Below are 27,289 nucleotides of genomic sequence, written 5' to 3'. Positions count from 1 at the left end.
CACCAAAGAGGCAATTCGTGGAGAGAGAATCAATGGTACTCTAGTTCACGGGAATGGTGAAATACTTTTGAGAAAGAAGGTACTATATTTGATATATGCCAGAGAAAGAGGGGAAAGTGGAGGAACGCTCAACTCCACAGGCCGACGCTTTCCGCCGCTACTTTTGCGGGGAAGTGGAGCATCATATGATGCCTTGGATCTCAGGCTTGCTAACGATATAAAAAGCTTCAATCAATTCATATGGGAAAGCAATGGTGAAAAATATGGTTGAACTATGCAGTGATGGTCTGAGGCTCTTGGTTGGCAAAGTATAATGAAGACATGATGTTGAATTTGTTGAGTCTTCATGGAACTCCATGTTATAATCCTTGACTAGGACTTATCAGCATACCAACAATCCTTAGGAGGAACTTGAACTGATCTTAGATATACGCTAGTACATAGAGAAGTGATTGTTACTAAATACGATTTAGAAGTACGGAAAAGAGCGAATGATACAAGTCAAATATTGATACTGAAGTGTAATACTCGTCATAAAAGCACCATCAGTCATGGAGTAGTGTTATACAGATAGCCCATCCGGAATATGCGCGCAAGTAAGAAAGACTCTCAAAAGGGTATGTATAAGGTCGGATCCAAACGCCTGAGAAATGCCCAGGCTGAGAATTCAGCAGAAATGCAAGGCGGAAGAATTTAAATCAAAAGCTCTACTTTGAGCTGACTACCTCGGCGAGGCGGGGTGGCTAGTTGGTCCAGTCAGGTACTCCTCTGGCACTTTTGGAACTCGAGGAGAGTTAGCTGCTTGGGCCAAAGCGCGATTTTGTGCGCGGAGAAGGTCACGTTGTCGCTCTTTCTCACGGTTGTTGGATGTTCCACCCGTGAGACGGCGCATGCCGCTTCGGATCATCGACTCGAGGGAGTGTGGGACTTGAGATCCGTCTGTTGCGCTGCGAACCATTGGCGGCATGGGCGGGTGCAGTTTTTTGCCTGATGCGCGTTCATCCATGTCTGAGTGTGCCTCTTCGACTTCATCGTCAGAAAGGAACGCAGATTCGTGAAATCCGGCCGGGGCAATTAGGTTATGTGGAGATGCCGATGTTTGGGTGTGGATGAGGAGATTGTTAGCAGGGGAGGTAACAGAGCGAATGTGGGAGGCTGGTCGGAGGGTTTGTGTAGAGCTTGAAGGGGATACTGCCACCGACGTGGAAATTGAAGGCCCATCGAAGCGGAAATTTGCCGGTCGGGATTCGGCAAGGCCATTGTGGAATGAAGATGTGGAGCCGGTACGCGCAAGAGACTTTCGAAGAATGGGTGCGGTCTGCTGGTCGTAGAGATGGGCGTTCGTATCGACGTAGCTCCCAGTAAATCCTCGTAGCATTGGCGGTGCCATCGTGTTAATAGGAGAATGATAAGACTCTGTTTCCTCGAAGAAGTCATCCATGCTATCTAGTTTCTGAACAATATCACCCATGTTTCCATCGGTCTGAGTGTCAATCGATTTCATTGTATCGGCCCTCACGGGGAAGAAAGAATCGTTGTACTCATCGGCGCGGAATTCCACGTCGGGAGTGATTGTGTCCTGAACGGTCATATTATCGGCTTCGGCACACGTGTAGAATACGGCGTGGACATTGTGACGCGTCATTCTCGACTGTGTTGCTGGCATTGGAACTGACCACCCTGTGGGTTCAGGAATACCGTACAGACTCTGTATCCGCTCGTATTCTTTACGAATGGCACGTGATGACGTGGCTGACGCCATGCTCATCCGTAAGTGATGATATTCCATCGGATTTCCAGAGACCGTCATAATATGATCCAAAACTTCAAGAGCCTGGGGGCACAGTTTGGTTTGCAGGAGTCTTAGCAATGGAGAGATTAGGTCGGGACCGTGGCAAGTGACCTCGCTGCGGCGCATGTCAACCTCTGGTATCAAGACACAGAGAATCTTCATAGTTTTAATTCGGAACCAATCGGTCGTGTTGGTAAGGAGGCCCATGAGGAAAATGAGGCATTGGAAATCCAGCTGTGGAAAATAGTAGGACTTGATTTCCGTAATGATGTGCTCCAAGAAGATAGCTTCCGTCTTGTACTGTTGGTTCGCAAACCCAAATAGTGATGCCGCAAGTCTAGGGCATCGCTCATTCTCTGCAACTCGTGCAAGTAAACTAGCATGCGCAATGGGCTCTGGATCGGTGAAACCTTGATCGAAAGACTCGAGGAAGTAGGGCAGATTGGCAAGCACAGTGGAGAGATGTCGAGTCCCATCGCCAATGAGCTCGTTGTTCGGAAGACCGCTTAGTCGATGAAGCGCGTGCAATGTGCTGTTGACTGACTCCGAGGATTTCAGTCCCTTGAATATCAGGTCATGAAGACCATCAAATCCACCTTCCCATTTAGGCGGCCGTCCTTCAACTAACTTTGCCACAACGAGCGGATCGCTTAGATCAACTAAGTCAAGAAATTTCTCCAGCATGCCTAGCGTTTCGATAAATTCCCTTTCATGGATGGTATTGAGACAGGCGCAGGTAGTCCAGAAAAGTTGTGGGTGCTTCAAAAGGTCTGCCGGAGCCAGTGAGCTAATGATGATCTTCAGCGTGGTGAGAATTTCCAGAGAAAAGGTCTGATAATCTGTCTCCTCATCCGCAATTGTGTTAGAAAGTCGAGCGAGCATGTCAGCTAGCATCCGTGAATCCAATGAAGTCGAAATGCATCTAAAGATCTGGAATGAACGACATGCTAGATGCCGCACGGGACAACAATTTGCCCAGTTCAACGCTTCCTTGGCCCAGAGCTCGCCCACCCCTTCGTGGGCAATGCTGAAGAACTTGACTACATCGCGTGTGACAGTGGCCATGGATGGGGGTACTCGACGATCTTCGGCTTCCTCTTCTTTGCCTTGATTCTCTTCGTATTCCCAGACGACCGCAGGGTCGCTCTGACGAATTGACTCGACAAGGTCCTCCATGGATTGACGAGGACCTGATGGGTCTGTGTCCTCCAGCTTGGTAGAAACCAGCTCATGGATAAGATGTACCAGCATCTCTCGAGCTTGCTCCTGCACAGTGACTGTGTAATGATCCCAAAGGATGAGTACCACGTGGAGAAGTTTGATTACATCGTCCATAGCGAGTGTGACGGGTGCCACCATAAGGTCAACTAGGAAGATTAAAGCTACTTGTCCGAGTGCTAAGCCAGCCTGTTTGTTTCCTACAGGGAGCACGGTCGCCAAATCTGCGACGTAAGGTACAGTTTTGATATCCGGAGGGGGCGGCGTAAGGTCGTGTCGCTCCTGGACCATGTTTTTTGGCACTATCTGCAAGAGAAAGAACTCAATGACCTTTGAGCCTGCTGGGGTTCCTGCGAGGAAAACGACAATCTGCTTGGCATATTCCACAAAGTTCTGTTCCTTGCGTTCCAGACAAAGACTTATGATGAAGTCGAGGACCAGCTGAACGTTTCCTCCGTGAGGTCCTGTCGCCAGCGCTTGCCATAATGCTTGAACCTGGTTAGGAAGAACTGCGCTGCAGCGAATGGTGATCTCAAAGAGGTTGGCCAGAAGCATATATGACCGGGCTGTAGGGCCACCATTGGGGTCAACTTGAAGTTCCATCACCTGAACCCAAGGCAAGATAGCAGCAACCATGTTGCGCTGACTGTCAGTGCGAAGATTGCGAAAGTGCAGCGCGAACTCGGAGAACAGAGTAAAAGCCAAGTCAGCGTGCTGATTCGCTAGCCGCTTAGATGTCTCGAACTGAGCAAGCTTGTATACGGCTGTTGTCTTGTCCGAAATGCTGATATCGAAATCTTGAAGGCGAGAATTCTTCTGGTGCCGCTCTTCAAGTCTTCTGAGAAGCTTAGCCGACTTCATTCGGATTTCACGCTTCTCACTGCCAAGTGTCACGAGTACTGCACCCAGGATCCTCCAGAATCTCAATGGGTAGTCTGGATGCTCAATAAGGACTTCGGTGACGACCTCGAAGTAACTCCCAAGTGCCTTGGGTCGCTCGGTGATATAGCACATCTCAATCGATCGCTCCATTAGGTAGGAATGTTCCTTGTTATGGATGATCAGGTTTTTCAGAGCGCGGCGACCGATAGAGTGCCATTTGTCACTGATAGTGTTAAATATGATATCAATCCATGACAACATTCGACCCACGTCGAACTGAAGCACAGAGCCGCTGTCGGTAGTAATGCTAATCGGGCCAGCCTAGTAAAGTATAAGTAAGAATCTACAATAAGTGCATAAAGAACGGAAAACATACGCAGAGAGATGCCATCGCACTCAAGGATGCAGCCCGGAGATTTTTCTTCTCAATTTCCGTAGCCGCAGCAGCATTTCTCATCTCGCCGCCTTCACGTGGTTGAGCCGGAGCATACTTTCTCATACTCTCTTCCCTCGCGGCTATCTGTTCCTGGTTCGGGGAGTAACCGCACCAGTCCTCCATGAGTGAGAACGCAGATTTTCTGGATTCAAATGGCATCCATCGAGAAGGATCTTTGGTGCGGTTGACGCCTTCAAACAGCTCTTCCATCAGCCCGCAATAATGGAAACGTAGACGCTGGAACTCCCAGTCACTCTGAACGTCAACATCACTCAGGAAGAGTCGGATATCTCTTGCGTAAGTGACCAAATTGTTGACGACCCAGTCGTCATTGTAAACCGCCAACTCTCTGAGGAAATGAGACGTGAGCTTATAGACATGCGTGACTTCAGTACGTAGTCGATCAGTCTTTCTGTTTCGGCGGGGACTGCTAGGTGTGCGAAGATGAGTGCCAATGCGCATCTTGGCCTCTTCGTTACAAGTGGTGACCGCATATTGGAGAGATTCTAAGAGCGTGCGGTACAGGTTGTTGTGTATTGACCCTAAGGCAACAACAATAGCGTTTCTGATGGAATCCCGCTCGGCGGAAAGTAGGGGAATCACAAATGCAAAGAGACTTCGGGCAGAGCTGATCTTGTTCTGAGATTGTGACCCCTTGGAAGCTTTGCGTGCATGTTGAGCATTCGCCAATTGGCTTTGTGACTGCGCACCAACATTGGTGACCGTGGTACAAGCCATGACCAGATACAGCTTCCACTGTTCAACCAGAATCTCAGCGGTCATGTTACTCCGGGCTAGCGGACGACTTTGGTAAGCATCGCCGGCGGGGTATTGAGGAACTCTTGTGCTTTCAGCAAGCGTCGAAATAATCTTATGCATCTGGACGAGACGTGCACAGACAAGTTCCCTTCCCAGTGTCATTGCAAAGGGACAAGTCTCGAAGCTGACACGAATGATGTTAGGGAAAACTTTAGCCCATAACGTTGAGTCGTAGGAAACTTCGCTGCTACATAACTCGATGAGGGTGCTTTGCGAGGCGCTGTTCCTCTTGCCCTTAAGGATGCGACTCCTTTCTGCAACTGTAAGACCTTTATCGTTCACGTCTAGGATCTTTTGAGAGCCAGTCTCGAGAATTCTGATGATTCTTGTGTTCTCTTTGCCAAGCGCACCGTCAAACTCAGTGATCAAGCCCAACACATTGATGGCAAATGCCCGGACTCTTCGTGATTGTGAACACAAGAAGAAAAGTCCGTGAGACTCGATCTCCTCCACCTGGGCTAGAACACTGTTTAAATCAAGGTGCAGAGCTCGACTACCCGAAGTAGACTTTTCTAACTGATCAGATGCTGCTTCTTTCGTTTTCTGCTTGATCTCATCTATCCAGATTCGCAAAAGCTCAACATAGAGCCGCAACGTGGACTCGATATGTCCAGGTCCCAGCATCCCCTCATCAGACAGGGTAGAATACCGCGCATCAAAGCTGAAGATGAATCTGGCAAAGCCAATTGTTACTTGCTGGGCATGAGACTGTCGTGCAATCGCCTTGAGCGAGTAGGCTGAAGATACGGCGATGTTTGTCTGGACATGGGCTGTTCCAGTACATAAAAGGTTGATCAACGAGTTGAATGGAATATGATCGGAGAGGCATCGAGGCAAAGCCTGCACTGCTACATGCAGAAGATCGTAGAATCCTTGTTTTTGGTCTAGAGTTGTGACATGGTCATCACCACGACGGCCGAAACTAAATGCCTCGGTGATTGGGGTTTTAGGGGTCGCTCCGCCGAATTTCTCATCCAAAGCAGCTTGTCCTCCAAAAGTGTTGTCACATAAGATCGTAATTTTGCCAAGGACTTCGCAGAAGCGAAGATAGTACTCCTTTACATTATCACTCAGTCTCGACATGTTGACCGGGCAAGACGCTGTAGGGTCGAGGGTCTGCGAAACGGTCGCCACCTTCGGCTCCACCAGCAGTTGTGGACGATGGAAGTAGACAAGAATCGAGGCATCCAAAAATGGATTCGGAAGTGAGCCTGTGGGGAATGGAGGACAGAGTTGATCACTTGTCTCCAGGTCAGACATGGTCGCAAGAAAGGCACGAATACCGATAACCATTTTCTCTGGCTCCATCTGTTCGATCTTCAACTCTCTTCCCGATAGGAAAAGGTCTGAGTTGATCAAGGGGAATATTATGTGTCTGAAACAAACATCGGGATGCTTGAACCCGATCATTCGAATGAGTTGGATCAGAGGGTCTGCAAAGGCCGGCTCTGCACTCAAGTAGGTCCGTTTTCCCGTTGGAAGGGCAATTTTTGCCACTTCTTCCACCTTGCGAAGAGTTGTTGTAGGTGAGTCTGAATAACGAAAGAGGTAAGTCCAGACTAGCCGGCAGATGGCCTGCAGTGCTGGGGCACGACTCGGGCGATCCTTGAGCCGGGCAGGCAAACTCGAGATCATCGAGAGCCACTGAGTTGAGAAATTCTCCTTGCTGGAGACGCAAAGCAACAGAACATTCAAAGAGAACGCAGAAGACCAATGACGGGGTTTGGTGAGCAACTGCGCCAAGCGGGGATGGAGCACATCCAGGAATTCCTTCCATCGCGGCAAAGTGAGATCACAGACCGGATTAGCAGCCACCGGAAGAAGTAGCTTCTCAATCACATAACAGTAGGCTTGCTTGATATTTTGTCCATGAGCATTGACGAACAAGCGTGCGAGGGACCGCAGAAAGTCACAAGATTTGACCCAACCCTCTGGGCTTGTGGGGAGACACAGGTATCTCATGCCCAGAATAAGTAGCTCGGCTTTTGAGTCGCTATCACGGTTTGGGCCCCGAGCCAATTCATCTTTCTGGTACCGATCAAGCTCGTTTAAAAAACGGTTGGCCACGTTGACAAAATTCGCTTCGCTCATGATACCCAGCACTTGACCATATATTCTCCAGTTTGCCATCCGCAGGGGGGATACGGAAAGGTGATCAGGGTCAACGGTTTTGATCTGGCAAAAGACGATATCTTCAAGACGGTCCGCCATTTCTGGTGTAATCGAGGCCAGGCTGCTCTGTTTGTAGATTTCAATCAAGACCCTGCAAACTAGATAGACAGAAACAGTTGCCCGTCGCTCCACCAGAACCACATCGTCCTGACGTGCAAGTAAGGGTGTTGGCTGTGCTCGATCTGAAAAACTGGGTTGATCTGCTGGTGATTGGGTCGGCTCCGTGTTACGACGCTGCATAGGATGGCCATTCTCCGTTATTATCGGTTTTGGCTATATTTAGGAGGCCCAAATTAGCGGGGTCAGGTTCTTCCACGAAGACGAAAATGAACTCTTACCAGATCGTGGGTGCCTTGCCTTGCGACAATTGCTGCATCTCCCTTTGATTTTCGCCATAGCATAATGGTATCAATCAATGGCTTCGGTTTCTGCCTGGCAATATGTCCCAAAGCAGAGATTAGCTGATCGAAACTTGGGTCTGCCCCAGGTCCACAGGTTTCTTCGACAGGAGAATCTGACTCCCCCAGCTTCAAAATAGTTTGGTTTATCTTGTTGTCGGCTTGACCCACGAACTGTCGGAACCTTGTCAGCAATGTTGTTTGATAGCATCTGCAGGCGCGTGATCTCACCGAGTTGAACAAATGATGTAGCGCATATTCTCCGACAGTCTTGATTTCCGCATAATTTTTTGATTGCGAGCGACTGTGAGATTGATCCCTCCGTCCTGTTCCTCCCGAGTTCATCCGCTTGTGAAGCAGGCTTGCCGGGCTCACGTCCATTACTTCGTCCACATCGTTGTCCCGTATAGTGCTTAATGTCCCTTGCAATCCATAACTTACCGAGCCTCCTGGACTTGAGTGATTAATATGGGTATCAAGCTGATCTAGCTTTGCCGATATGCCCTCGTCAAATCCTCCGCGACCGAGAGATGCGATCAGCTCTGGACTTAAAGGGCTGGTGGAGGTAGTTGAGCCAGCCATGCTCGTGTTTCGCGAATGTTGCATGCCATGAACAATGGAAGTCTGTCGGTGATGGCCGTACGAGTTTGACGGTCGTCTTTCCAATCCCACGTCATATCCTGCAGGGCGACCGGTCGAAACGTCTGGACTTTTTGACCCGGAATGGCCACGGCGAGGTTGAATGGCAGGAGAGAGGTTGGAAGGGTCTACAGCTCTCCCACGAACAGCAGAGGGTTCACGACTGTGCATTGGGGTGGACTGAGAAGTTAATGTACCTCGCCCCGGCAGGGACACGAGGTTGTGGTGTGACGTGGGTTTGAGATCGTCAGGGAGGAGGGGCAGCATAGAAAGCTGGGCAGAGCCAGTGGATTTGGCTGAATGAGAAGCCACTATATTGAGAATGACAGGTCAGGGCTCCGGGGGCTTTTTCGTATGAACAGGCTCGCAAGGGAGGGGACGCTGGTTCATGCTAGAATAGCTTACTGGTATCAGTCAACGACTCATTGCTTGAGTTTTATGCGGGCTGCCGTATTGGAATTGTCAGCAGTAAGCAAGAGGCAGTAACTGAACATAGTTCAATCCATCAGAAAGGAGGTGGGTTTTTCTATGTCTCCATAGAGACGTGACGATCAGCTTTGTAGATGTTGATTCGGGGACTACGGCTGCCAACCTTTTTTTCCTCACCGTCAGTCTCCAGGTCATACTTTGCCCTACAAGTGTAATTTTGTACCATTTTTCCTCTAATTTTATATTTTCTTATTTGTTCATAGATCACAACATGTTGCTAATTTTAAAGTATACATCCTTACAAAAATAGTTGATTTTCTTGTAGCATCGGGGCATTTAGGTATGGAACCTAATCAGGCGCCTTTAGTGTGCGGACTTAAGCTGGGTCAGATCCAAAGACTGTACTCTCTAAAAACTATCTTAGTAGTACCTAGGTATCAGATGGAAAATAACAGATGTTAAATATAAGGAGTATTTATTAATATCAGTCAAATGATAGTGATTGAGATAAAATGTCCCATCTGATAAATATAGAAGTATTAATTAGAAAATAGATAGCCAATCACACGTGACACTTATCGAGATCCCGACGCCTTAGCCATGTGGCAGCTTATAAAAACTAAAGGACTGTCGAGAACTCTGTAGAGTAGTGAGGCAATCCGACCTCTTTAAGATCAAGACCCAAGCTAGAGCATTTGTCCTCCAAATATTGGTCAAGCATTGGAATCTTGGAATAGACACTGAGGATTTAATACTCGATTCAGAAATGGTCACTATACTTTGAGATTGGTATTTATGAAGTGTTGTTGGATGTACATTATACATTAAATACATTCTAGGAGGGGTGTATTCCATGTTACAAGTGATAAAGGACGAATGCCAATCTATAATAAAGGTCATCAGGTCCACCAGTGTTGTTGACCGCCTATTTGTCAGCCTGAGGCACTATTCATGCCTCAGGCAGAAACAATGAACAAACTAACATGATCTAGTATGAAAATCACCTCCATTTTTAAACCTTTGAGGGTATGCTAGTTTCATCAGATGGAAGCAATTCTAAGCTTTGATTCGATTTCTACCAGACATCAACAACCCTTTAACTTCAATACGCACGTGGGATCGTGGGGAAATATAGGAGAGTTTCATGATGGCGTTTCCCCACAGAACAACCACTTAAGACTATATAATATAATTCTCGGCTGGAAATATGGATCACTTGGACATGGTCTGTTACCTAGATAGAGAATAAGGAGGGAAATGGGAGCTACCTAGGTCACTGTAGGTGTATTTGCAACTGATTATTAATGATTAACTAGGTAACTATCTCGAACAATATCTCGAATAATCAATTATCAAGGAATCAAACGAAGTCATAAGTATAAACGACACAACGGGTATACCTCATCTACGGATACTATTAAGATCATGTATTAACTAGGAAATACGGCACGGTAGAGTAAAGACAACAATAGAATCTCCCGGAAAGGCCTGCCGAGCAGCCTACCCGAGGGATGTCTGGGGACATTGACATAACCATACCTAGGTAGATCAGATGATTCAGATCATCCCAGGTAAACCGTAATTCATTAAATTCTGGGCTTTGCCCCACGAATTTGTATAACCTTGGAAGAATTAAGTTCTCTTTCACTCTAACTCGTTCATCTCTTATCCTTCCTTACTCATCATATCTGCCAGCCGGACTTGTTATCGAACATCTCGGCACGATCCACTTGTGTTTCCCGAACTCCGAGTGATCAGACCACATATGTTCCTTTAACAAGGGTCTTTCTACTCTGTCACATTAGGGGGCACATACTTTAGGGCTTGACCTATATCCTCATCTGGCGGACTTTCTCTGAGATTCCCCGAGTTTTTCCCCGTCCCCCCCCCCCTCTCCCCTCTTGGGAACGCCATCTTCCAATCTCAGAACTTGTCTTGATTCACTTCTGGGTAATTACCATCTCCCACCATGGCGCAACTCGACACCCTCGATTTGATCGTCTTAGTGGCTCTTTTGATCGGTAGCATCGCCTACTTCACCAAGGGCTCCTACTGGGCCATCCCTAAAGACCCCTACGCCTCCTCCCCCATCCAGAATGGCGCCGCAAATGGCGGTAAGACCCGCAATATCGTTGAGAAGATGGAGGAAACTCGCAAGAACTGTGTGATTTTCTATGGCTCGCAAACTGGTACCGCTGAGGACTACGCCTCGCGTCTGGCTAAAGAGGGTTCTCAGCGTTTCGGGTTGAAGACCATGGTTGCCGACATTGAGGATTATGATTACGAGACTCTAGACACCTTCCCCGAGGACAAGGTTGCTTTCTTCGTTATGGCTACCTACGGCGAGGGCGAGCCCACTGACAATGCCGTCGAGTTCTACCAATTTCTCACCGGTGATGATGTAGCCTTCGAAAGCGGAGCCACCGCCGACGACAAGCCTCTGTCTTCCTTGAAGTATGTCGCCTTCGGTCTTGGAAACAACACTTATGAACACTACAACTCCATGGTCCGCAACGTCGACGCCGCCTTCACTAAGCTCGGTGCTACTCGTATTGGTTCCGCTGGTGAGGGTGATGACGGTGCCGGTACTATGGAGGAGGACTTCCTCGCCTGGAAGGAACCTATGTGGACTGCTTTGACCGAATCTATGGGTCTCGAGGAACGTGACGCCGTCTACGAAGCTGTCTTCTCTGTCACTGAAGATGAGTCTACCTCGCCCGAGGAAGAGACTGTTTACCTTGGAGAGCCCACTGCTGCCCACCGCGAGGGTCGCGAGAAGGGTCCCTTCTCCCCCCACAACCCGTATATTGCTCCTATTGTCGAATCCTACGAATTGTTCAACGTCAAGGACCGTAACTGCTTGCACATGGAAATCAGTATCGCCGGTAGCAACTTGAGCTACCAGACCGGTGACCATATTGCTATCTGGCCCACCAATGCCGGTGAGGAAGTCGATCGCTTCCTCAAGGTTTTTGGTCTCGAGGACAAGCGTGATACTGTTATCAACATCAAGGGCATCGACGTGACCTCCAAGGTCCCCATCCCCGCCCCAACCACCTATGATGCCGCTGTTCGTTACTATATGGAATCTCTCGCTCCCGTTTCCCGTCAATTCGTCTCAACTCTTGCCGCCTTTGCCCCCGATGAGAATAGTAAGGCCGAAATCGTTCGTCTGGGAGGTGACAAGGACTACTTCCACGAGAAGATCACCGCACAGTGCTATAACATCGCCCAGGCTCTCCAGAGCATCACCGACAAGCCTTTCTCCGCCGTCCCATTCTCGCTGCTCATTGAAGGTCTCAACAAGCTCCAGCCCCGTTACTACTCCATCTCCTCTTCGTCTCAGGTTCAGAAGGACAAGATCAGCATCACCGCTGTGGTCGAATCCGTCCGTCTTCCCGGTGCTGCCCACGTAGTCAAGGGTGTTACTACCAATTACCTCCTGGCACTCAAGCAGAAGCAGAACGGCGACGCTTCCATCGACTCTTATGCTTCTAGCTATGCCATCTCTGGTCCTCGTGACAAGTACAACGGTATCCGCGTCCCCATCCACGTCCGTCACTCCAACTTCAAGCTCCCCTCCGACCCTTCCAAGCCCATTATCATGGTTGGTCCCGGTACCGGTGTTGCTCCTTTCCGTGGTTTCATTCAGGAGCGCGCTGCTCTCGCCGCCAAGGGTGAGAAGGTTGGCACCACTGTTTTGTTCTTCGGATGCCGCAAGTCTGACGAAGACTTCATCTATCAAGACGAGTTCAAGGTAAGATCTCTTTTTACCCACTTTTCTGCACATGGAACAAATTCTAACTGTTTCAACAGAAATACCAGGAACAGATGGGCGACTCTCTCAAGATCATCACCGCTTTCTCTCGTGAAGGCAACGAGAAGGTCTACGTCCAACACCGCCTGAAGCAAAATGCCGAACTAGTCAGCGAGCTGCTAAAGCAAAAGGCCAACTTCTACGTCTGTGGTGACGCCGCAAACATGGCCCGTGAGGTCAATATAGAGCTCGGCCACATAATCGCCCAGCAGCGGGGCTTGCCCGCTGAGAAAGGTGAGGAAATGGTCAAGCACCTCCGGAGTAGCGGAAGCTACCAGGAGGATGTCTGGTCATAATCTACCTAATTGCATGCAGCTTCTGTTTCCGTTTTCTCCCCTTTAGCTGTTCTCATCATATCCGCGTCACGTTTAGATGATCCAGCATATATGTTCGGCTTTTTTTTTTTTTTTTTTTCCAAAATAGCCTTGTCGGTTATTTGATACCTTAGAATTTGTATTTCTTATTCTACTTCTTCTTTCTTTCACTATTGATCTGGACACTTTTTGCTGGTCCCTTAACCTTCTTTCTTGCTAGGAGCGACTGCTTATGGTGCGGGGTGAATGATGAAATAGAATAAAAAATGATATAGAACGTTCAAATTCGACGTCTCGGTTTTGTTAATAGATCAATCCCATCCAGGGATTCCACAATTTCTTTCTTGATCTGAGGCCAGATTGTTGTCTTGCGTATCAAGTGATTCCACTTCATCGTACAATTCGAGACTGTCGTTCTCAATGCCACAGACACCTTTTTCAAGGTTGTATCGAGACGTTCGTTGTTGACTCAAACCAACTTGGTCGAGCTCAACTGACAACAAGTGCTAGACATGAGCCTTAGGTATGCCGAAACAGTGTATCAAAGGATTTTAATCACCTGGGCAGTAGCATGATGGGTTACCACTTGAGTGAAAGAAGAAGAAGAAGCAGGTAATATCCATAATCAGGCTCCAGCACCTGGCTTAATCAATTCAGCAGTTCAAGGCCCTAAATATTTGGACCGAATGCTCATATTATGACCCCTAGAAACAGATCCAACCTCGTTGATTGTGTCAAGTTGGTATTTATTGTAGAGAAGAGTTTATAATACCGAATAGAAATTCTAAATGATATGGTGCCGATTCAGTAGGTATACTTCAGGTAAAAGTGCTAGAATGCCGAGGTATGGAGTGGAGGTGTCTCGGCTCCCTTGGAATCGGGGAACTCAAGGTTGAACGTCAAACATCACAAACACAGGTCTTTACACTCCCGCCTACCACATCATCTTCATCTCAACTTTTTTAGATATATACACACAATCTAAAAACCCTTTCCTTTAAGTTATCCTCTATTTCATCGAGCCCGCCACACTCCTCTGACCTTGCGGTTCAGCCCCGCATCGGTCCAACCAGGCGCAAGCTCGGTCTCAACACGGTTAACGACAAACCACACGCCGTAAAGCGACCATCAATATGGCCTACGTTGTGCCTATCCATCGCGCAAGTGGCATTCGCCATGCTGTGAAACTAAACTTCATAAACTCGGAGGAAGAGTGCTTGGTGGTCGCGTGAGTGTAAAACAAACCACAGCTTGTTGAAGATCGGAGATCAACTAATTCTTGGACAATTCTATAGCAAAGCGAACCGTCTAGAATTCTACAGTCTCACTCCCGATGGCCTTACCCTCACTAGCGCCCGCTCAATCTATGCGCAAGTGACGATGCTTGCCCGCCTCCCAACGCCGGCAAATTCAACGACTGATCATCTTTTTGTCGGTACAGACCAATTGAATTACTTCACGCTGGTCTGGGACAGCACAAAAAATGAAGCTAAAACAGCACGCAGCTATGTCGATATCTCTGAGCCGTCTTCTCGAGAATCTCAAACAAATCCACGATGTCTTGTTGACCCGAGCGGACGGTTCATTACACTTGAGGTCTACGAGGGCGTGGTTGTAGTCATTCCTATCATAGAGCCATCGAAGAAAAAAGGTCGAGTCTCGCAGGCCACCTTGGAGGCAGGTCCACCCCAGGTTGGAGAATTGGGCGAATTCACTGTTTCACGGATTGATGAATTGTTCGTCCGGTCATCAGCTTTCCTGCATTCCGCGTCCAATCTGCCTTGGCTAGTGCTGTTGTATGAGGATCACCAGAAGAAGATCAGACTCAGAATCCGGGAGTTGGAGTATACCCGAGCCACCACGAGTGGTGCTGCGGATGCGACTTTCAAAGAGGTTCAGGATAAGAAGCTGGAAGGAGGAGTCTTTGGACATGAACTCGATCTGGGATCCTCTCACTTGATTCCTATCCCAGCCCCATTAGGTCAGTTTCAAGATTTCTCTTCGCGTGGTCTTTGCTAAGATTCGATTCAGGTGGACTTATTGTCCTGGGAGAAACAACGATTAAGTATATTGACGACAACGCAAACGATCTAATCTCGCGCGATCTAGAGGAAGCCACTATCTTTGTGGCATGGGAAAAAGTTGATAGTCAACGTTGGCTGTTGGCCGATGACTACGGCCGCTTGTATTTTCTGATGATTCTCTTGAACAATGAGGGCAATGTCGATGACTGGAAGCTTGATCTTCTTGGGAGTACATCTCGTGCCACTGTCCTTGTCTATCTAGGTGGTGGAATTGTCTTCGTCGGATCACACCAGGGCGATTCACAAGTACTACGAATCGGAGATGGCTCTTTTGAAGTCATTCAGACCATCTCAAACATCGCTCCAATCCTGGATTTTACGGTGATGGACTTGGGTAACCCTAACAGTGAGAGCCAGACACATGAATTCTCATCTGGCCAAGCTAGAATCGTGACAGGTTCTGGAGCATTCGATGACGGGACTTTACGAACCGTGCGAAGCGGAGTCGGAATGGAGGAGATGGGTGTCTTGGGTGAAATGGAGCACATAACAGACTTATGGGGACTGCAGGTGTCAAGTGTCGATGATTTTCTCGATACTCTTCTAGTTACATTCGTGGACGAAACGCGTGTGTTCCGTTTCAGCTCTGATGGAGAAGTTGAGGAGTTAGAGAACTTTTTGGGGCTGTCGCTGGGTGAGAGCACCCTGCTGGCCGCCAATCTCCAGGGACGCCGAATCTTGCAGGTTACAGAAAAGAGAGTGGTCGTTACGGATGTTGAAAGTGGAATGGTCGCATTTAATTGGACTCCTCCGACACAGAAAGCCATCACCGCTGCATCTGCCAACGATGAACATCTGGTCCTCGTCGTCGCTGGCCAGGTCTTAGTTTCGCTTGATGTCAGAAGTGATGTACGACTTATCACGCAGAAGGATCTTGGCGCCGACCAGCAGATCTCCGGCGTTACGGTGCCTTTCAATCCGGCAGGCATCTGTATCGCCGGATTCCCTCAACAAGCCAAAGTATCTATCCTTAACATTAGTGACCTATCCGAACTCCTGAGCAAGTCGCTAGGTGAGGCTGGAGAGGCATTTCCTCGGTCTGTCCTCGTGGCTGAAGTGCTCGAGGACAGCGAGCCAACACTTTTTGTGTCCATGGCTGATGGAAGTGTAATGACATTCTCATTGAATAACGAAGATTATTCACTCACAGGCATGAAAAAATTAATACTGGGATCTGAGCAACCGACCTTTAAAAAGCTACCCAGAGGGGATGGCTTGTACAACGTCTTCGCCACATGCGAGAACTCTAGTCTGATTTATGGCTCTGAAGGCCGTATCATCTACTCTGCTGTTAACTCCGAGGAGGCTTCTCGGATATGCCATTTGAACACAGAGGCATTCCCAGGATCTATCGCCATGGCCACAGCCACTGAGCTCAAAATCGTGCTTGTGGATAAGGAACGCACAACCCAGATCCAAACACTTCCCATGGGAGCTACCGTGCGCAGAGTAGCCTACTCGCCTTCTGAGAAAGCCTTTGGAATGGGCACTCTTGATCGCAAGCTGGAGCATGGAATCGAGATCGTCAAGAGTCAATTTGTGCTGGCAGATGAGATAATGTTCCGACGCTTGGACGTATGGGACCTCAATCCTAATGAACTGATTGAGAGCGTGATTCGTGCTGAGCTCCCAGCCGGTAAGGATCAAAATGGCCGAGACCTCGTAAAAGACCGGTTCCTTGTCGGTACGGCGCTTATGGACGAGAGCTCACAAGAGACTATCCGCGGGCGGATCTTAGTTCTTGAAGTTGATCATGGGCGCAAGTTAATCCAGGTTGCTGAACTACCAGTCAAGGGCGCATGTCGTGTGCTCGCTATGATGGGTGACAAGGTTGTTGCGGCGCTTGTCAAGACAGTAAGTAGATATCTTTGGTCTCGTGTTCAACTTTGATCACTAAGTCTTCTTTCTAGGTTGTCGTCTTCAAAGTTGTCAGCAACGAGTTTGGCTCAATGGAGCTTGTAAAACTCGCTAGTTATCGTACCTCGACTGCACCCGTCGACTTGACTATCGTCGATGATATGATCATTGTAGCCGATCTCATGAAGAGTGTTTGCCTTGTCAAATATGTGCCGGGTAAGAACGGTATCAAGGATTCCTTAGTAGAAATCGCTCGCCACTACCAGGCTATCTGGAGTACAGCAGTCGCATCCATAGGCGAAGACACTGTTCTCGTCAGCGAAGCCCGCGGCAACCTGATAGTCCTATCTCGCAACAGCGAAGGTGTTACCGAGGCAGATAGGCTTCGGCTTATTCCGACAAGCGAGATTTCGCTTGGAGAGATGGTCAACCGAATTCGTACCATCAATATTCCCCAGCTATCAAGTGTCACCGTGACTCCGCGAGCTTTCTTGGCAACAGTAAGGACATGATCATTGATTATTATTCACGGCCAGTCTCATGCTAACTTTACCAAAGATCGAAGGGTCCATCTATCTATTTGCCGTAATCAACCCTGACTACCAGGATTTCCTCATGACCCTCCAAAACTCAATCGCCAGTCATGTCAAATCGCTCGGTAACTTGCCTTTTGACAAGTTCCGTGCATTTCATACACCATCTCGCTCGGAACAGACACCCTATCGATTCGTGGACGGTGAACTCATCGAGGAGTTCCTCCGCTGTCGTCCAAGCATGCAATTAGAGATCATGGAAGATGTCGGCTCGAGCGATGTCGAAGAGGTCAAAACGATCATCGAGGCACTGCGGAGACTGCATTGAGAGGTTGTCATGATTATGATCAATGATGTTTATGAGGGGTAGTTGAAGGAGACCGTTTCTTTTCGAATGTGAAATAGTGTCGAGAAGCAATGAGACTTCGTTCATTACATAGTTCTTGCAGTAGAAACTATAGATGCAATGCATGAAATTAATATCGGATTAGATTACAGAGTAATAATAAATACAGATTCGAACGCGTACACAAAGTCTATAGTCTCATTCCGGCCAGCGAATTCCCCAGGTTATACCGAGCCAACAAGAGCCAGAAGCGATTGAGAACTCTTCTTGGGTGACGAAAGCCAAGAACGTCTAAGCATTCTTCTTGTCATCCTCATCATCACTCCAGTCCAGCAACTCTTTAATCTGATCCTCAGAGAGCTTCTCAGCGCGGCCTCCCTCCTTCTTCTCCAAGTTCTTCATATAGCGCTTCTGGCGCTTACGGGCCATCTTGCTCCACTCAGGAACACCACTAGCCTCGGCAGTAAATTCATCATCCTCCTCGAGTTCGTCTTCGGTGTTCTCGACCTCGCCAAGGACCTTGCCACTTTCACCACCGCGCAGGGAATTGGCAGACACCTTGGCTTTCTTTCCACCGAGCGCAGCCTTCCGCTTCTCCTCCTTCTCCTTTTGCAAACGGCGATCGCGCTCTTGCAGCCACTTGAACAGTTTCTCTATATAGGGGCGCAGGATGAGGTAGACGATCACACTGCCGATGACCTTGGTCCAGCGGCGTCTGCCAACATCGGCGAAGGAGTGGTAAAGATTGCGGCAGAAACGCTGGACAGCTGCGATGAGAACACCAAAGACCTGGTTGAAGAAATCCTTCGCGGCCTCCACAGCAACGTCGCTGAGGTCTGGCTGGTCGTTCGCCATTGTGTTGGCCATTGTGGGTATTATTGTTTTTTTTTTTTTTTCGGAGACGGTCAACCGCGGGGAGGTTCGGGTAGCTGTAGATGAAGAGTTGTCTTATTGGCGACACATACAAGAGAGGAATTGAAAATGGGGCAGACTTCGTGAAGAAATGGCAGAGAGCTCAAATTGCTCAAGAGATGCCAGATGTTCTTTCCTTCTTCCACGAGGAACCGAGGATCATTAATCTAAGCTAATTCAAATGCGGATGAAATCCCCGCTTCCGGCTCGGAATATTATTAACCCGATTATTCATCATCACGCGTCTGAGGCCAATCAGCGGCTCCAAGTGGGACGCGCTGTAGAGCTTCACATTTACGCTCCGTCTGTCAATCATGCCTCTGCCGGACGAGAAAAGCCTTGAGGAAGAGGTGAGTTCATTCTACGTATGTGATTCTCCCAGCTGTTATCTGATGGTTTTTACAGCGGTTGAAAGCCGAACTGTGGCGCGTTGTCACCGACATTACAGATGAAGAGACCGTTAAATTTGGCATAAGTACAACTCCTCAGTTTATCTCGGCCCTGACAGAGCTTGTTTGGATACAGCTTGGTATGTACACTTCACACGCTATGCAAGACTGCAGCTTAATAGTCCCGGCTTTCCATGGGACTGACAATCATCCACAGAGACAGCGAGTATCGATATTGAATCATTTGCCAAGTGAGTTTCTTCTAGGACCGTCCAAAAGACCTGGCTTTATTTATTCCTAGATCCTGTTACGCCAAATGATACTGATTAATTCTCATCAGACATGCTGGGCGGTCTAAAGTGAATATCTCTGATGTGATGATGCTGGGTCGTCGCAACGAAGGAGTCAATGCTATCCTCCGCGCATATATTGAATCTCGAGAAAACAATCAAGAGAAAGAAGCCTCTTAAATGCAATGATACCCTTCGATGGCTTTGTGATCTTACTAGATCACTATGGAGATACATTATTCGTAACAGCCGAGTTCGATCTGCACCGTTTTGAATTGTGTTTACATGATCATCTTGGTGTTATTGTGTTCTCGTTCTTTCCTCAGTTTCGACCGAGTGCACTTTCATCATCGTTTAAGCGCTCTGTTTTGATACATGGTGTCTGATTCTAGCGAATCCTGTGAGAATTTGTGGGATAACCTTATCTGTGGCTTTCTATGAAAGACTTGTATTTTCCAAGAGTCATTCATTATTGCATTTGGATCTGTGTCAAATTCTTCTGGGTTATCAGAACTGCCATTTCCAGCTCCGAATCGAATAGGGAGCTAGTGACAGAGCGTGTGGGAAGGGCGCTTCGGACGCTGATTACCAGTGCATTCCCAGGATAAGAGACATCAAATATCAAGACTGACCTCTGGAATGTCTTCTGCCATTACCATAGCTTTTCGTTGCAGGTCTATCTCGCAAGCTGGGCATTTAGACTCGATAGATGACTTGAATAAGAAGTGAATTTGAACCGTCAGATTTTCCGCTGCACTCACTCAGTTCCTTAGCCGCGCGACGCTAAAGCAGCACTCATTCATTTCTCAGCTGACACGTAACTGACTAACAGCCGTGGTCTATGTGTCACATTCCCAACTTCTCTATCATATACGACTACAGGGTGTGGAGAACAGGGCTTCCCGTCCGCTCAGCTGTAATTAAGCCATCTATGAAACGCGACCAATAGTCCATGCGCCCTCAGCACCCAGCTCACCTTAAAATAGCGAGGGAAACTTCGTTAGGGTGATTTGGGTGAGCTTAGCCCCCCTGCCCTAGAATATTTACTCTGTAGATCAAAAGATAAATTAACCCCAGGTAGGGCAATCCTCTTGCCCTCGCATACTTCTCCGGGGCGCCCATGAATGCTGTAATGAATTTTGACGCTAATCAGTTCTTGTAATCCCACTTCCTCGCCCAAGTTGACATAGTCAAATGGACAGTCCTATTTCAGTCTATTTCGCTTTATTAGTCAGCTTCCGTGCGCTCTTCACAGCCGTTAGATTTACTGCTGCAAACACACACATATTTGAGATTGTGAAGTCTTCTGATTGGTTCTTGTAATCCTACTTCCTCGCACAAGTTGACAGTTACGAGCCCGGATCGCCGTTAATTTACCCTGTCTGTACCCCGAAAACGAAGAATATTGGGGAATTATAGATTCTGTACGCGTCTACCTCAGCTCACCCATATCCCGCATCTGGTAGTTAACTCCGCAAAAAAAACACAACAACACCTTTTAAATATAGTGAATTACCTAAATAAGTAAGCGGGCTAACTCAATAAAAAATAGGCAGCCTCTGCTGCCTATGATACTAAATGATGATTGGTGTCTGAAAGTGGAGAATATTAAAGTCTTTTATCAACTGGTCATAAATACTCAGCTCTTTTTCATTTAACTTGGATTTTTCCCCCCGTAGAATAACTCATTCAACCAATATTTTCTTGGAAACATGGAGTTCAAATTACCCCATCTTCCAGTGAAACACCGCGAATTCTTGAACTATGTTCATTCAAACCCCGATCCCCCAATGGCGGACCTGGTTATCCAGTTCAACAATTACGATGCAGTTCTGCGTAGGATATATGCGCAAGACCCGTCAAACTCGATTTTGAAAACCCCTCATCTCAACGTCGTCCCCCTATATGATAAGTCTGGCTCTACAGATATTCGTATTCGAGCACGAGAACTTTCGTCCGAAACACCCGAGCAGAAAGAAAAATACATTCTTCCTTTACCTAATGATTTACGGAAGCCAAATGGCTCACAAGCAGTGGTAACAACATTGGCCGAATTCAAAAACAACTTCAATATCTTCACAGAAGGTGCATTGAATGATATAGACTGGACGAATATAGTTGCTGCTGGCAGTTCTGTTGTCACTCCCTTATTACCTGTGCCAGAGAAATATCACGGTTCCAAGCGTAGTCTTCGCAAATACTACCATGATGTGTTTACTCCGGCTTCTGATGTGGATCTCTTCTTATATGGTATGACCGATGAACAAGCTCTTACAAAGATTATGGAAATCGAAGATAAGATCCGAAACACCATTCTTTACGAAACAACAACGATCAGGACAAAGAACACAATCACAATTGCCTCGCAGTATCCAAATCGGCATATACAGATTGTTCTTCGAATCTATCAATCCTTGTCTGAGATACTTACAGGGTTCGATGTGGATGTTTCATGTGTGGCCTATGATGGTCAACAGGTCTATGCTTCGCCGCGTGCTATTGCAGCTTTTATCACGCAGGTCAACCAGATAGACCTGACCCGGCGCTCTCCATCATACGAAAATCGACTATCAAAATATTCGCATCGAGGATTTGAAGTTTTTTGGACTGGCTTAGACCGTTCAAAAATAGACCCGGTAAGATGGATCTATTATTCCTAACCTAAATAGACCGCTGCTGCGACTACTCTGTATGAAGGTTTGACTAATATATTACATAGACCATTTTCGAGCGAAGCTTTACTAGAACTCAGGGTCTTGCAAGACTCCTAGTGCTAGAAAAACTCCCTAAGCCTGAAGATCGAGACAACTATCAGCTGAGAAGGCGCATCGAGCGTGGCCGGCCAGCAGGTAATATCGGCACAATGCGACGTTCACGGGGAGCTTTGAAGGGGAACATCAAAGACCAATGGGATGACGAAGTTCCTGACTGGCAAGAACAAGATCAAGTCTCGAGCTACCATACTTTTGTGCGAGCTACCCTTTCAAAAAGATTCTTCCAAAAACATTGAATCTTTAGATAGGTTACTATATACTGACTTTCAGACAGACAATTCCATATGGCAAACGTTTCCACGCAAAAAATATTGAAAGGTTGCTTTACGCCAAAGACTTACTTTTGAATGCTCAGTGGAACAAACCAAAAAACCGGGGAGTTTATCTTCACCGTCATCCAGCATTTTTTGGTGACGCAGAATATATCTTCCATGATTGCTGCGGTTTTTGTCCTAAGCCAGTCACGGAGGAAGAAACCAAAGTTCTTGAGGAAGAAAGCAAAATCTATGTTTCGGGAGAGATTTCCTTTATTCAAAATGATCCTGGTCGTCAAGAGATTGGAAGCTTTAACCCCATCAATGATACTGATTGGATCGGTATCTAGCCCCTATAAGCCCATCCATGCTGGATCAAATAGCTAACCTTGTTTCCAGAAATGGCATATATCAGCGATACTGAGAGACTATGCCATGCAATTGTGTTGAATGATATGAAGGGTGTGAAAGCGTGTCTAGAAGCAGATGGTGGTGACCCAAATCGACGTGACATAACAGGTCGGACACCCTTGCATTTGGCCTGTATTTCATCAACACCTGGAATTGTTCAGTCTCTTGTTAATAGCGGTGCTCGGCTCATTTCACGCCTAGTAAGTTTTTTTCTACCTTGTGTATCAAGACATTTGCTGATGAGATAAGTTCGACGGAAGAACTGCTCTTCATCTTGCCGCTGCTCGAGGAGACATCGAGATCATTCGAATTTTGCTTGAGAAGAGTAGCGAAAACGAAGAGGCACAAAAGACAGAGCCCAAAAAGCCAGAAGATCATGAACTGCTTGCCACAAACAGCGACGGAGACAAAGAGGATGAAGATAAGGATAATGAGGAAGATGAAGAAAGTGAGAATGAGGACAGTGAAGAAGACGAAGAAAGTGAAAATGAAGACGATGACTCCTATATCAAAGTTGAGAGAATTGATGATGCTACAGAGGAAAATCTACTTGAGCCAGATATCTACGACATCAACGCTACTACATGGGATAACCATGTTTCTCCATTGCACCTTGCTATACTTCATGGTCACACCGATGTTGTGAAGGAGCTTGTCACATCCTTCAAAGCTGATGTTTCAATACCGATTAAAACGGTGTACGACTCCGAAAACCAGTCAATTCTGAATCTCGTTCTCGCTCTTACACTGCCACTTCACAAAGCTCGTGAGATGTCACAGACCCTTCTTCAGCTCGGAGCATCAGTTGCCCAAGCAGACGCTGAATATAAAACACCACTTCACTACCTTGCTGCTTCAGATAAATCGGAGCTTCTTGATACCTACCTTGAAAATGATAGGCCAGCTGTACAAAGGGCTCTGAATCACTTTTCGATAATTGGCCTTTACAATCCAGGTTTCTATTCAGTACTGGTAATGGCACTTCGTGCAAATAACCCTGTGTTTGCAACAAGGCTATTGGATATAGGTGCAGAGCCAGAGGTTGAGTTCAGCGAGATTCTGAATGCTATCAAGAGATACCTTCCGCGAAATCCACTCGACGAACATTCAAATTTCAATCATTGGCAGCCAATCTGGTTTGCTATCACAAAATATCTTCCGTCATTTGCTATTGACCTTATTGCCCGTGGTGTCAATATAAATACGGAAGTAAGATACTTCAATGACCACGAGACAATTTTGGAGACCACGCGAAAGACTCTAGAAAGACTCAAAAAGTTTTATTCTGGTAGGATTGACAGGAGATGCCGGATATCTAGCCCTATGAATTTTACAGGTGGTGACGAATCATATATTGCCAAGTTCCAGCCAGGGAGCTACAAGATGTTTATTGCGAAGGGAATTCTCCAAAGAGCACGACAAACCAGTTTATCCGCCGAGAAGAGCCACACTGCGATAGCTCGTCAAGCTGATGAAGAAGGAACTGTTGAAAAATACGAAGTGATCGCCCGCTTGATTTCAGAGTACGCGGCTCTCGAAAATGAACTTTTGAAAAGAGGGGCGAAAACTTTCTCTGAGCTTCACCCAGAGAAGGAGAGTCGGGGCCATGATGCTTGCTCTAGAAACAGTGATGATAATAAAGAGGATGGTTCTGTCAAAGATCCTCTTAGAATCAGATTCAAGTTTCACGGCACATCTAGCACTACATATGGCCGTGAAGGATATTTGGAATTGTAAGTGCCCATGCTTTAAATGTGGGATCTATATGACTAACCGAAATTGAAGATTTGAAGCCTCTTGGAACGGAGATATTGATACGATACGGAAGCTAACTCTAGGGCTTTGGGGGTCCTCAAACCCACCACTTGAGCTCGCTGTTAATGACGACCGTGGGCTAACATGCCTATCTATCTCTATCTTGCGTGGTCATCTTGATGTCGCAAAATCCATTCTCGAGATCATCGGTACTCAATATAAACCGACATTCACAACTCGGCGATTCGAAATCGATATAGAGAATGATGACTACCAAGATGAAGAACTTCCAATCACCAGCATTGTTCATGATGATACCTTCACTCATGATAATATTGGAGAAGCGGTAACTCACGCCGAAAGCGATGTGTTTCCTATTGCTGCACTGAACAGATGCTTTGACATTTTTGGGTATATGAGTGAACAGCTTTCAATGGATATTTCCGGATTTAAGTCAGCCGAAACTGAGGGTAGCATCATGATGTTTGCTATCTATAAGAACGATATCTCTCTTTTGGACTTTATCTTGGAGATGAGGATGCGCATTCTCATTGAATCTGAGTTTGATGAGGTGATTGCCTGGCTTCCGGAGGATGAATTTCGACTTGCTATTTCGCTAGGCCGTACTGAGTGTCTTGCCAAGCTTATTCAAAGTACTGGAATTGGATTTCCACTTGCTATACTAAGCATGAACTCAGATGTTGAACCTGAGCAAGATGGTCTTTCCTACCAAGGTTTATCAGTCCGCGGCCAAAAGCGCTCCGACTGGGCCAAGATGAATCGAGATACCTTACCCGAGCTACAGGATGTGACCTCACCTCTCTTGCATTCAGCTCTGAAAGGAAACCTTGCGAGCACCGAATTCTTCCTTAGCACCGCTCCAGCTCGTTACTACATTGGTTATCTTAACTCGCATCTTGACAATGCGGGTGTGAAAAGACTTACCCGTTCTAAGCATGGCGTGGAAGGGTCCGTGCATAATTGGCTACAAGCAGGAGGTATGTATCACCACTCTTATAAGCTGATCAATCCGACTGGATATAACGGGAGGCAAAGCTCAGTCACTTCATCAAGAATCGAAGGGTGGTGCCAACTCTATGTTCAGCGGATCTCTAGAGGCCATGGGAAATTTCTCGAAGTACTTTTTTCTAATTTTTTTAACAGATAATCTTGTGCTTCATTGCGCCATTTTGTGTGATATCAATGAGAATTCGGAGCATCTAGTACGGTATCTGGTTGATCATCACCCAGAATGTTTGGAAGTTCGATCTAAGGAAGGGTATACTCCGCTTGCCCTTGCCTTCGCGCTTCACCGGATCGCATTTGCCCAGATCTTGATCTCCGCAGGAGCAAATCAGGCCGTTCGTGACAATAAGGCAAAAAATCTTCTTCATCACTGTCTCGTTAAGCTTCAAGGTGAACCTCACTTAGAAAGTGAAGGCGTGAAAAAGCTTGTCAATCTCCTAGACAAGCAACACGTCTCGACAATGCTAATTGAGCGTGCCGGTAAGAGCTCAAGAACACCCCTTGGTCGCTGGCTACAGTCACTATCGTCTTCATTCACCGAGAAGTCTAGTGAGATAGCAAGTATAGTGGCCACAGTCCTCGATCTAGCCAGCTCCACAGACCAAAAGCTCTTAGATGTCTTCGATGGATTAGGAAACACTATAACTCACCAAGTCGTCAAGCAAGGACTTCCTTATGTGTTAGAACAAATCCTTGATCGCCGTCCTGATTTATTGTACCGTGAATCCGCAGTGGGAACCACACCTCTTGAGATGGCAGTGGATAAATGGGTTAACAAAATCACTTCCCATCCGCCACTCTGTCCTGATATAGCTGATCGTGAGCTGAAATATCTCCTTCAAGACAAGGGTACAGAATCAGACGAAGACATTTTAGTCCGAATTTGCCGGGAGCGGGCTCAGAAGCGACCTGCAAAGAGAAAACTCGTTAGCCTTTTTGAGGCGAACGAAATCACGAAGAGGTTGGCAGTAATGAGTTCATCGTCCAGACTTATCAGCAATAGGGTGGAATCTGCTCACGAATCTTTTTCGAGCCGGATGAACGAGCTTGACCAGTGGATCGAGATGGTTTCCCTCGATCGGGCGCCTCTGTACTGGTAATTACAGATCAGAACAGTACTACCAACGGTTGATTTTATGTATGACTGGAGAGTGGTGTTGAAGCTACTCAAATCGAGTCTAATAAGCCTGAATTGCCTATTTTACCACCTATCCAACGCTAAGTTACTTATTCTGGGTGTGGAAAGAAAGGGCATATATATATTCTCAGTGTTGTGATCGTGTTATTTAATTGAATTTACGTTAATTCGGTCTTTAGATATGTGTTTAAAAATGTAGTTGATTTTCAAATTTGATGGGGTGGAGTATCTTTTTGTTTTCCCTCATATTCAGTGTGTATGCATCTGCTTGTTGAGTGAATGCCTGGATTGGTGGCTTCGCGAATGGCTGCAGTAAGTCGTCGATCGATGTGTGGCTATAGAGGCTTTCAACGTGCAAAGTGCGGTGCGTTATACTGAGCACAGGATGTGATGGACATGAGGAGATGAGAGAAGAAGAATAAATAGAAGGCCTCAATTCAGGGGTCATAATAGTCCTCGCCACAGGCGTCTAAGTCATAATAGATAGGAAGCAGGAAATAGGGGCAGTATTAAATACTAGACAATGAGTCGATAATACGGCACAGGTCAACGGTAACGAGGGATCAGACACGGCCAAATCGCTATCGATTCTCCCTCTAAATGC

General features: G+C 47.0%; 6 protein-coding genes across 6 annotated transcripts; 4 read left to right on the top strand and 2 right to left on the bottom strand.

Moving 5' to 3' along the window:
• Positions 1–721: 721 nt before the first annotated feature.
• Positions 722–8,623, bottom strand: N7495_006517 (putative cell morphogenesis protein (PAG1); the record flags this gene model as incomplete). Its single annotated transcript, XM_057209168.1, has 4 exons — positions 722–4,213; positions 4,269–7,592; positions 7,658–7,891; positions 7,949–8,623. 4 exons carry the CDS (start codon positions 8,621–8,623, stop codon positions 722–724), a joined length of 7,725 nt encoding a protein of 2,574 aa, XP_057062942.1.
• A 2,131-nt stretch (positions 8,624–10,754) lies between these two features.
• Positions 10,755–12,898, top strand: cprA (NADPH--hemoprotein reductase cprA; the record flags this gene model as incomplete). Its single annotated transcript, XM_057209167.1, has 2 exons — positions 10,755–12,542; positions 12,602–12,898. The coding sequence occupies 2 exons, from the start codon at positions 10,755–10,757 to the stop codon at positions 12,896–12,898; spliced, it is 2,085 nt and encodes a 694-aa protein (XP_057062941.1).
• Positions 12,899–14,049: 1,151 nt separating this feature from the next.
• N7495_006515 (DDB1/RSE1 family protein) lies at positions 14,050–17,718 on the top strand (the record flags this gene model as incomplete). Its single annotated transcript, XM_057209166.1, has 5 exons — positions 14,050–14,136; positions 14,177–14,897; positions 14,948–16,854; positions 16,911–17,357; positions 17,416–17,718. 5 exons carry the CDS (start codon positions 14,050–14,052, stop codon positions 17,716–17,718), a joined length of 3,465 nt encoding a protein of 1,154 aa, XP_057062940.1.
• Positions 17,719–18,027: 309 nt separating this feature from the next.
• On the bottom strand, positions 18,028–18,591 carry N7495_006514 (uncharacterized protein; the record flags this gene model as incomplete). Its single annotated transcript, XM_057209165.1, has 1 exon — positions 18,028–18,591. The coding sequence occupies one exon, from the start codon at positions 18,589–18,591 to the stop codon at positions 18,028–18,030; it is 564 nt and encodes a 187-aa protein (XP_057062939.1).
• Positions 18,592–18,962: 371 nt separating this feature from the next.
• Positions 18,963–19,507, top strand: N7495_006513 (CENP-S family protein; the record flags this gene model as incomplete). Its single annotated transcript, XM_057209164.1, has 4 exons — positions 18,963–18,998; positions 19,054–19,177; positions 19,255–19,288; positions 19,378–19,507. 4 exons carry the CDS (start codon positions 18,963–18,965, stop codon positions 19,505–19,507), a joined length of 324 nt encoding a protein of 107 aa, XP_057062938.1.
• Positions 19,508–21,039: 1,532 nt separating this feature from the next.
• N7495_006512 (uncharacterized protein) lies at positions 21,040–26,647 on the top strand (the record flags this gene model as incomplete). The annotated part of the gene is made up of 7 exons (XM_057209163.1): positions 21,040–21,963; positions 22,047–22,295; positions 22,376–22,697; positions 22,755–22,966; positions 23,016–24,499; positions 24,552–25,581; positions 25,640–26,647. The coding sequence occupies 7 exons, from the start codon at positions 21,040–21,042 to the stop codon at positions 26,645–26,647; spliced, it is 5,229 nt and encodes a 1,742-aa protein (XP_057062937.1).
• Between the last annotated feature and the right edge of the window lie 642 nt (positions 26,648–27,289).

This window comes from Penicillium taxi, assembly GCF_028828555.1.
Source record: "Penicillium taxi strain IBT 34144 chromosome Unknown utg000004l_segment0_segment0, whole genome shotgun sequence".
In the NCBI taxonomy this organism is placed as follows: domain Eukaryota; kingdom Fungi; phylum Ascomycota; class Eurotiomycetes; order Eurotiales; family Aspergillaceae; genus Penicillium; species Penicillium taxi.
Note: the sequence above shows the minus strand (reverse complement) of the source record. Positions and strands in the feature narration are given on the sequence as shown.